Source organism: Anoplophora glabripennis, unplaced genomic scaffold (genome assembly GCF_000390285.2).
Source record: "Anoplophora glabripennis isolate ALB-LARVAE unplaced genomic scaffold, Agla_2.0 scaffold721, whole genome shotgun sequence".
NCBI lineage: Eukaryota > Metazoa > Arthropoda > Insecta > Coleoptera > Cerambycidae > Anoplophora > Anoplophora glabripennis.
In genome coordinates, this window is record NW_019416849.1 from 137,209 (window position 1) to 148,118 (window position 10,910).

General features: G+C 34.1%; 1 protein-coding gene across 1 annotated transcript in view; it reads left to right on the forward strand.

The window, feature by feature from the left end:
* Nucleotides 1-10,910, forward strand: part of LOC108909991 (histone-lysine N-methyltransferase eggless) — a 28,942-nt gene that overhangs the window by 13,162 nt on the left and 4,870 nt on the right. Inside the window, exons 9-13 of the mRNA XM_018714475.1 lie at nucleotides 1,142-1,496; nucleotides 1,549-1,703; nucleotides 1,759-1,901; nucleotides 1,952-2,129; nucleotides 8,266-8,531. Coding sequence (XP_018569991.1) covers nucleotides 1,142-1,496; nucleotides 1,549-1,703; nucleotides 1,759-1,901; nucleotides 1,952-2,129; nucleotides 8,266-8,531 — 1,097 coding nt within the window. The remainder of the gene's footprint in view (nucleotides 1-1,141; nucleotides 1,497-1,548; nucleotides 1,704-1,758; nucleotides 1,902-1,951; nucleotides 2,130-8,265; nucleotides 8,532-10,910) is intronic.

Here is a 10,910-nt window from a genome sequence, read left to right on the forward strand (position 1 = left end):
CACGGAATTTTCTAATTGATCTTAAGTAGGATCTTCGCCAACAAATAATTTCATCTTTATCGATAAGAACTGACTTCCTGTTCTGCTTTTCCCAGCAAAAATTCAACTCTCGTAAGACGGCCCATAATTTGCTTCTACTGATTTTTGGCAAATCGTTGTCCTCTGAAAGTTCACTTAAAATTTTGTTTAGCGTTGGTATTTCTTTTTTAAAATAAAATGAGTGTACTTTTCTGCGAATGACATTTTTGAAGAAATCATCTATAACGACTTTTGACCTCCCTGTAGATGATTTTGGGGGATTTACAGTATCTTGTACATTTTTTGTTTCCTTTAAAAGTCTGTAGATAGTCGATTTTCCAATCTCTGTCATTTTTGTTAGCATTAGTGTTACCCGATAATTACCTGAAACGAAATATTACCACGCCCATGGCCGGTTCTTATCTCGGGGTTTTATTACTCTCTTTTATTTCCAAACAGACTATAATACTTTGTATTGCTGAAATCTCAAATCGTCTAGAGTTATTTTTTTTGCATTTTTGAGCATGTTTTTGAAATGTTATTACAGATTTTTTATTTCACCAAAAGGTATATGTCAAAAGGAAAAAAATGATTACCGGCAGAACTCTGTACGATGATTTTTTAAGTGGAATTTTTCTTTGAAAAAAAAGTGTTTCAGGCCGAAAAAATGAATATCTCAGAAACTTCTTGATTTTTTTATCTAAAAAAATTTGAGGTTGTTTAAGACTGAGAAAGAAATGAAAAATCAGAAAAAAAACTGTTTTTCGCATTGGTCTCCGAAATTTTGAGGTTATGTTAAAAAGTGATCTCTACAAAAGTTGTAGATTTTTGCATGATCTACAACTTTTGTATTGGATACTTTTTGGTCTGACGTCAACTTTCGCCAGAAATCCCAATGATACAATTTTTCATAACATTTCAACCCCCCAAATCAACCCTTCGCCGCCCCTGCTCACGCATTTATTTATTTTTAGGTTTATTATAAGCCCATTTACCATTTCCACTAATAAAAGTCCAGGTAACAATTTTTTTTTCTCCAACTGTAATTTGGTGGGACTATGGGTATTTTTTAAATATTTCCGGACTATGGGTATAAAACGATCGAAACCGACTCTTTTTCCAGTACTTCACGCCGCGCGACCAGGTCATCACCAAGCGCGTCTACCGGCCGCACAACTGCTCGCCGAAGTGCAAGGACTACCTCACCCACAACTTCGGGAAGCTGCGCGGCCACAATCCGCTCTCCAAGCCGCTGCTGTGCGGCTGGGCGAGGATGACGTTGAAGGCGAAGGGCAGGAAGGAGATAATCTACAAGGCGCCGTGCGGCAGGCTGCTGCGCAACATCGCCGAGGTCCACTACTACCTCCGCCTGACCAACAGCGAGATGACCGTCGACCTGTTCGACTTCAACCACATGGTGAGGTGCCTGGCCGAGTTCAGCGTCGAGTGCAATCCGGACCCCAAGGATCTGTCGAGAGGTAACGCTTTAGCTATTATCTCGGCGAGGTGTGAAGAAAAACAATTTTTTAGGTCTCGAGCAGGTCCCCATCCCGGTTATAAACGGCATCAACAACGAGATGTTGGACTTCTGCAACTACTCCATCAAGAGGGTGCCCATGGAGGGCGTCCACATGAATCTCGATACGGAGTTCCTGTGCGGGTGCGACTGCGATGACGACTGCATCGTAGGTCTTGCGACTGGCAAAAAAAAACGATTCCGACGGTTTGTAATTGTTTCAGGACAAGACGAAGTGCGCCTGCTGGAAACTAACCCTAGAGGGCGCCAAATACGTGGGGAAGGACGTCGATCCCAACTCGGTGGGCTACATATACAGGAGGCTGCCGGAGCAGGTCATAACCGGGATCTACGAGTGCAATTCGAGGTAAGAACGTCGACGTGACGGAAAACGGGACGTTTACGGTCGTTTTTCAGGTGCAAGTGTAGCTCGACTTGCTTGAACAGGGTCGTGCAGAATCCGATGAGCCTGAAGCTGCAGGTGTTCAAGACGCACAACCGCGGTTGGGGCATAAGGTGTCTCAACGACGTCCCCCAGGGCAGTTTCATCTGCATATACGCGGGGACCATCCACACGGAGCAGATGGCCAACGAGGTGAGTAGGTCATCGTACAAATAAAAGCGTTCTGTCGGGTAGGTCGTTGATTTATTTATTTAATCGCGGAAAAGGCTACATTGGTAAAAATTAAAGGATAAACAAAAAATCGTAAATTTTAAGACGATTTTCAAAAGGCTGTTACTTAGAAATAAAGAAATCCAGTGGAAAAAAATTTTCAAAGTTTTTGCTTCCGTTTCGAAAAGTCCACGGGTTTCGTTAAATTTTTTTTGGTAATCCCACCCGTCAGTTCATTTAATTTGATTCATCCTCTTTAATTTAAGCCGTTCGGGAGCTTTCTACGATGATTTGATGCCGAGTTATCGTAATTCAAAGAAAAAATCACCATTTTGGCTTTGATAATTAATTATTCGGGAACTAATGCTCGTCCAGCAAATCTGTACGAGCAGTTGGAAACTTTAAAGCATCCTGCATAACATATTTTTATCGTTTTTTGATCAAAAATGTTTTTTGATGCAAGAAACTTGAAAAAAAAGGTGAAATATCGCATATTTAAAGATTTTCACTACATTTGAGAAAATTTTGCAAATAATGAACAGGCTAAGAATATTTCCGTTTTTTTTAATCTCGAAAGTATCCCAAAGAAACCCTCAAGTGTTCAGACCACTGCGATTTTTCTTTCACTGTATTCCGAATGATCGAAATCGTTACTTCAATTGAAGGATAAATTTTACATGTTTTATTAATTTTTTTAAATCAAAAACGTTTTTCCCAAAAATATAAATTTTTTTTTTTTTTCAAAAAATGTTAAATATCGAAAAAAGAATATAATGAAAAAAATTAAATATGAAAAATGGGGATTTTGCGAAAAAAAACGTTTTCGATTTAAAAAAATTAATAAAAGATGCAAAATTTATCCTTTCTTGTCCTACGGAAAAAATGTAAACAATTGTTCTTGTGAAACATTAAGGAAATTTCAAGACAATTGTTTTTAGTTTTTAAATAAATAAAATAAAATGCATCGATTTTTTAGTACGAAGATAGTGCTGTGCTTAAATTTTAGCNATGTGAAAAATTTTAAAAAAGTACCTATTTTATCTGAGTTTTTTACTTATATCTTGTAACCTATGCATTTTGGATGAATATTGAAGAGGAAAAAAGTTTTAGAATTGAATTTTGCACAATATACTGTAAGTTAAAAACTTTAAATTTATTATCGAAAATAGCAATAATTGATGAAAAAAAGGCAAAATAATCGTTTTTTTGGATAATTTTTGTAAAGTATTTTAATTGCTCCGAGGGCATTCTAATTTTAGTAAAAAAACTTTGGAGTATAATAAAACAACACACCAAACTTCATTAAAATCGGTTCAATAGTTTTTGTTTTTTGAACAAAATTTAAAAATTTTTTTTTTAATTTTCAAAATGTTGCATAGCCTCAAATAAATCATGTAGATACTTGAAAATTTTCTCACATAGAAAAGACCACTCAATCTTTCAAATGGTTTTTGAAAAATTGAAATCGGTTGACTAGGACGGCAACAGTAAATTTTTAAAGTTAAAATATCCTGTAAGTTAAAAATGTTTAAATTTATTACCGATGTTGCAAAGTAGCAATAAATTGATGAAAAAAAGGCAAAATAATCAAGTTTTTGGATAATTTTTTTTAAATATTTTAATTGCTCCGAGGGCATTCTAATTTTGGTAAAAAAACTTTAGAGTATAATAAAACAACCCACCAAATTTCGGTTCGATAGTTTTCGCAAAATAATTTTTTTTAAAATATTTTGAAAAAAATTGTCAAGTTTTCAAAATGTTGCACAGCCTCAAATAAAGCATCTAGATACTTGAAAATTTTTTCACATAGAAAAGACCACTCAATCTTTCAAATGGTTTTTGAAAAATTGAAATCGGTTGATTAGGACGGCAACAGTAAATTTTTAAAGTTAAAATATACTGTAAGTTAAAAATGTTTAAATTTATTACCGATGTTGCAAAGTAGNGCGGCTGGGCGAGGATGACGTTGAAGGCGAAGGGCAGGAAGGAGATAATCTACAAGGCGCCGTGCGGCAGGCTGCTGCGCAACATCGCCGAGGTCCACTACTACCTCCGCCTGACCAACAGCGAGATGACCGTCGACCTGTTCGACTTCAACCACATGGTGAGGTGCCTGGCCGAGTTCAGCGTCGAGTGCAATCCGGACCCCAAGGATCTGTCGAGAGGTAACGCTTTAGCTATTATCTCGGCGAGGTGTGAAGAAAAACAATTTTTTAGGTCTCGAGCAGGTCCCCATCCCGGTTATAAACGGCATCAACAACGAGATGTTGGACTTCTGCAACTACTCCATCAAGAGGGTGCCCATGGAGGGCGTCCACATGAATCTCGATACGGAGTTCCTGTGCGGGTGCGACTGCGATGACGACTGCATCGTAGGTCTTGCGACTGGCAAAAAAAAACGATTCCGACGGTTTGTAATTGTTTCAGGACAAGACGAAGTGCGCGTGCTGGAAACTAACCCTCGAGGGCGCTAAATACGTGGGGAAGGACGTCGATCCCAACTCGGTGGGCTACATATACAGGAGGCTGCCGGAGCAGGTCATAACCGGGATCTACGAGTGCAATTCGAGGTAAGAACGTCGACGTGACGGAAAACGGGACGTTTACGGTCGTTTTTCAGGTGCAAGTGTAGCTCGACTTGCTTGAACAGGGTCGTGCAGAATCCGATGAGCCTGAAGCTGCAGGTGTTCAAGACGCACAACCGCGGTTGGGGCATAAGGTGTCTCAACGACGTCCCCCAGGGCAGTTTCATCTGCATATACGCGGGGACCATCCACACGGAGCAGATGGCCAACGAGGTGAGTAGGTCATCGTACAAATAAAAGCGTTCTGTCGGGTAGGTCGTTGATTTATTTATTTAATCGCGGAAAAGGCTACATTGGTAAAAATTAAAGGATAAACAAAAAATCGTAAATTTTAAGACGATTTTCAAAAGGCTGTTACTTAGAAATAAAGAAATCCAGTGGAAAAAAATTTTCAAAGTTTTTGCTTCCGTTTCGAAAAGTCCACGGGTTTCGTTAAATTTTTTTTGGTAATCCCACCCGTCAGTTCATTTAATTTGATTCATCCTCTTTAATTTAAGCCGTTCGGGAGCTTTCTACGATGATTTGATGCCGAGTTATCGTAATTCAAAGAAAAAATCACCATTTTGGCTTTGATAATTAATTATTCGGGAACTAATGCTCGTCCAGCAAATCTGTACGAGCAGTTGGAAACTTTAAAGCATCCTGCATAACATATTTTTATCGTTTTTTGATCAAAAATGTTTTTTGATGCAAGAAACTTGAAAAAAAAGGTGAAATATCGCATATTTAAAGATTTTCACTACATTTGAGAAAATTTTGCAAATAATGAACAGGCTAAGAATATTTCCGTTTTTTTTAATCTCGAAAGTATCCCAAAGAAACCCTCAAGTGTTCAGACCACTGCGATTTTTCTTTCACTGCATTCCGAATGATCGAAATCGTTACTTCAATTGAAGAATAAATTTTACATGTTTTATTAATTTTTTTAAATCAAAAACGTTTTTCCCAAAAATATAAATTTTTTTTTTTTTTCAAAAAATGTTAAATATCGAAAAAAGAATATAATGAAAAAAATTAAATATGAAAAATGGGGATTTTGCGAAAAAAAACGTTTTCAATTTAAAAAAATTAATAAAAGATGCAAAATTTATCCTTTCTTGTCCTACGGAAAAAATGTAAACAATTGTTCTTGTGAAACATTAAGGAAATTTCAAGACAATTGTTTTTAGTTTTAAAATAAATAAAATAAAATGCATCGATTTTTTAGTACGAAGATAGTGCTGTGCTTAAATTTTAGCTGGAATTTTAGTAATTATGAATCTCTTAAAACAGGAACTTAACTTTTAATCAAATTTTTCAAAGATTAAAGATAATTTAGGTACTTACCAAAAAGCAAAATTCAGTAATTTTTAAATGCACAAGTACAAAACAAACTATAACATATGCTCAAAATGTCCACCACCATTTTCGATGAACGCACGACACCTTCGAATCGAATTTTCATGCACTCGCTAAAAAACACCTCAAGAAAAGAAACTAGTGGTACGCAAAAAACACTCAGACACAGTACAATTCCAGATACCAACTGAATTGCGTAATGCTGGACAGCTTAGTACCTCTTGTTATCCGCAGCGGCGTTGTCACATTGCTGGATATGAATTTTATCGAATTTTAAATTTATTACAATGTTAATAATTTTTTAGAATTAAGCATAAAGAAGTTCGAAAAAGTGATAAACATTGTATTTTATGCACGTAGTTATGTCAATATTCCTTAATTAATCGAACTTTTGTACATCAAGATCCCAATATGTTGTTTCAAACTCGAAGATCTCTCAGAAAACGTGTAAAGTGTGTAAATGTCAACAGTGGATTCTTCGAACACTGACTTTAAATCATTATTATGAATTTCATTTGTTTTATTGTTAATTGTTGTATAATAACACGAAGAAACACTTGGTTTGTTTCGCTTTTAATTTCTCGTAATTATCAAAACACAGTGTTCGTTAAATCGATTTTTCTCGAAAACGGATCGAGATACCGAAATGAAACAAGAGTACGTAATTAATGGAAAAATTATTGCTCTTTCAGGTTTTGAATCAAGTTTCATGTTAGACATACAGGGTAAAAAGTTATTAACTAAATTTTCGGTAAAATTGGTCGTAAGTGGCGCCCTCTATGAGTAATGCTGAAATTACAACACACATCTTATTCGTCGCCCAAAAAAATATAGTTTCACAAATTTTCATGTTCCTAATCTACATATTTTCAGAATAGTCACAAAAAAACTATTTAAAATTTTAATTTTCAACATCCTGTATTTCCGAAACTATCAACTTTCGGATAAGGCATGTTTGCGCCAATCGTCACCATTTCACGTGTAGTATCTTCAGCTTTTGATTTTCTGGATATTAACTTTACATTTGACACTGCAATTGTTGGATGAGGTCAAGATGTTTCTATCGAATAGCCACCAGGATCTCCAGATTTTGGTACAATGGATTTCTTTTTCTAGGGTAAAATGAATGGTTATTGATGATGGAGAAGACATCTTAGAGATGGAATTTTCATGGTATCAAACGAACTTATTATTCTCTTAAGGTCTTTTTTAATAAAAAGTATTCATTTGCGTTAAAGAAGGAAGAACATACTTTTATTATTAATATAGGAGCGTCACTAACGATGGACAAGTATTTACATAACTTATTTCTAATAATTTGTCGAGAATTAATTTAACGATGTTTGCATTTGGGACTTTTAGGAATACCGTTTAAAATGTTTTGCATAATTTGTAAAAAAAATGCGTCTGCTTTTGTCATATCTATTAGTTTCAAAAGTACACAAACAAACTCGTAACAATTAATTGTAATGAGATAAAATAAATAACATCGACATCAAAGAGTGACCGCAAAAAACCTGTGATTTTCGCCCGTTTTTTTTTCACAATTCGCAGAGAATTAAAAAAATACATAAAAATATGTTTTTGATTGCAAATTACTTGTCGTAAAAAACTGAAATGGGCACAGCTTTTAGTATTTTGAAAATTTTAAAAATCACCCCTTGAAAAAATGCCAAAAATGAAGATTTTAAATATTACCAATTGATATAAAAACTATTAGCATGTGAATTATCTTAATTTTGTTTTTTTTGAAATTTTTACAATTATTTCTGATATTCTCTATTTTTGAGGATGATTCCACCCCCTGAGCGCGCTTAAGAGTAGATTTTCTAATTTAACATGCTTATTTCAGTCGGGAGAATAAATCTCTCTTTGTATCAAGAATCATTCGATAGAAAAATTCACACGCTAATAGTTTTTATATTTATTGGTAATATTTAATTCTTCATTTTGGGCATCTTTTCAACCCCTGAATAGGGGTGATTTTTGAAAATTTTAAAAAAACTAAAAGCTATGCTCATCTTAATTTTTTACGACGAGTAATTTGAGACCAAAAACATATTTTTATCTATTTTCTTTAGTTCTCTGCAAATTGTCAAAAACGGGCGATTTTTGCGGTCACCTTTGAAATTAATGCCTCAAAAATCATAAATCATAAGAAAAAACGATTTTTAATATTCTATTAACGTCGTTAGGACGGTATGGCTTACGGCGACGAATACTTCGCCGAGTTGGACTACATTGAAACCGTGGAGAAGTTCAAGGAAGACTACGAGGCGGAGGCCCTGGAGGACGAGGAGTACAGGGAGAAAAGTCCGCCTCCCGAGGAGGAAGAGGAGGACGAACAGCCCCAGAGGCCCGTCAGCAACACCAAGAAGAGGTACAGCTACGCCGAGGACAACGATTTCATGCCCAGCCAGCCCGTTCCGTTGTCGAACAAATCCGGCGATCTCAGTATCAGGTAGGGCCAATTATTTGCGGGAATTCCCTGATCGAATCAAATTTCAGTCATTCAATGCATGAAATAACGTTTTAATTAAGTTTTAATTTCTTTTACAACAAAACTATTCGTACTCAATTTGTATTGTTGAATACGTTGGTAGATTAGTAACCGAACACTCTGTATAGTGACTCGCTTTTAATTAAATTGGACATAGAATTATACAGTGTATAACCTTGTAACCTTTTTTAACCTACGACGTGCGCTGTTGTCAAATCACAACTCTCTAGATTGTACGTGTTTTCTGACATAATATCACGCTGAAATTTAACAATGAAGACACACAAACACACCGTATCGTCATTAAACACTGAAATAAGTAACTTTATAATGATTGACATAGCATATCAGAAATCATTAATAGTGAAATTCACGATCTGAACACAGTGCTTTAAAAGAATTGTAGAGTTCGATTTATGACGGGGAAGGGTGTGTAAAATGATAATATCAAAAAAGTAACTCGAAAAAAGTGACGCTAAGTTGGCGAATTGCAAATAAGCGACAAATTTACTTGTTTTTTTTCACTTTTTTTTACTGCTCGTGAAAATCTAGACGACCTATGGGAATATTAGTCATTTTATGTTGCAGACAATTAAATTATCTACGATTTAAGGTAACTATCTTACCTTTCTCTTTCCACACGCATCAATGTGTCGAGCAGATCATGCATTTTACGGGGTCCAACAAAATTAGATTTACTTAAAAAAAGTGGTCAATCATTGCGGACTATTTTTTTTGCTGTAGTAAAAGTATTCAACAACTTCAACATGTGTAAATTTTAGACCTTAATATTAATAAATGAGGTCGTAACGATTAAAATTAAAAAAAAATTCTATGCTCCTGTTGGTCGTAGGACATTTTTTTAATTTTTAAAAAAATGTCAGCTTTCAAATGGCGATAATGCCATTCCGATTAAATTTCAACGATAAGAAAAGGTCTACATTTTGCAACCCGTAAAAATAAGTCAATTTTGGTAGATTTTTCGCATATTTGAAATTATTTTGGAGTACGCGCACAATTTGCACAGGAAAGTAAAACTCTTAGAGAAAATTTTAAACCCAAGATGGGTGGTGTAAGTGCATTACTGTATGATTTATTAAAACTTGAAAAAAGCCTTTTTTTCGAAAATTTTAACTTTTGAAAATACTATCAAATATTTTGCAATTTTACAAAAATGCACTTATAGACCAGGGCAGATCTGTTTTGAAGTGAACTCACATAATAAAAATGTAGATCCCTAAATCTGGGCGAGGTCTGGAACGTTTTCAAAAATGCAAAAATGTGAAAAATTTTAAAAAAATACCTATTTTATCTGAGTTTTTTACTTATATCTTGTAACCTATGCATTTTGGATGAATATTGAAGAGGAAAAAAAGTTTTAGAATTGAATTTTGCACAATATACTGTAAGTTAAAAATGTTTAAATTTATTACCGATGTTGCAAAGTAGCAATAATTGATGAAAAAAAGGCAAAATAATCGTTTTTTTGGATAATTTTTGTAAAATATTTTAATTGCTCCGAGGGCATTCTAATTTTAGTAAAAAAAACTTTGGAGTATAATAAAACAACACACCAAATTTCATTAAAATCGGTTCAATAGTTTATGTTTTTTGAACAAAATTTAAAAATTTTTTTTTTTAATTTTCAAAATGTTGCATAGCCTCAAATAAATCATGTAGATACTTGAAAATTTTTTCACATAGAAAAGACCACTCAATCTTTCAAATGGTTTTTGAAAAATTGAAATCGGTTGATTAGGACGGCAACAGTAAATTTTTAAAGTTAAAATATACTGTAAGTTAAAAATGTTTAAATTTATTACCGATGTTGCAAAGTAGCAATAAATTGATGAAAAAAAGGCAAAATAATCAAGTTTTTGGATAATTTTTTTTAAATATTTTAATTGCTCCGAGGGCATTCTAATTTTGGTAAAAAAACTTTAGAGTATAATAAAACAACACACCAAATTTCGGTTCGATAGTTTTCGCAAAATAATTTTTTTTAAAATATTTTGAAAAAAATTGTCAAGTTTTCAAAATGTTGCACAGCCTCAAATAAAGCATCTAGATACTTGAAAATTTTTTCACATAGAAAAGACCACTCAATCTTTCAAATGGTTTTTGAAAAATTGAAATCGGTTGATTAGGACGGCAACAGTAAATTTTTAAAGTTAAAATATACTGTAAGTTAAAAATGTTTAAATTTATTACCGATGTTGCAAAGTAGCAATAAATTGATGAAAAAAAGGCAAAATAATCAAGTTTTTGGATAATTTTTTTTAAATATTTTAATTGCTCCGAGGGCATTCTAATTTTGGTAAAAAAACTTTAGAGTATAAT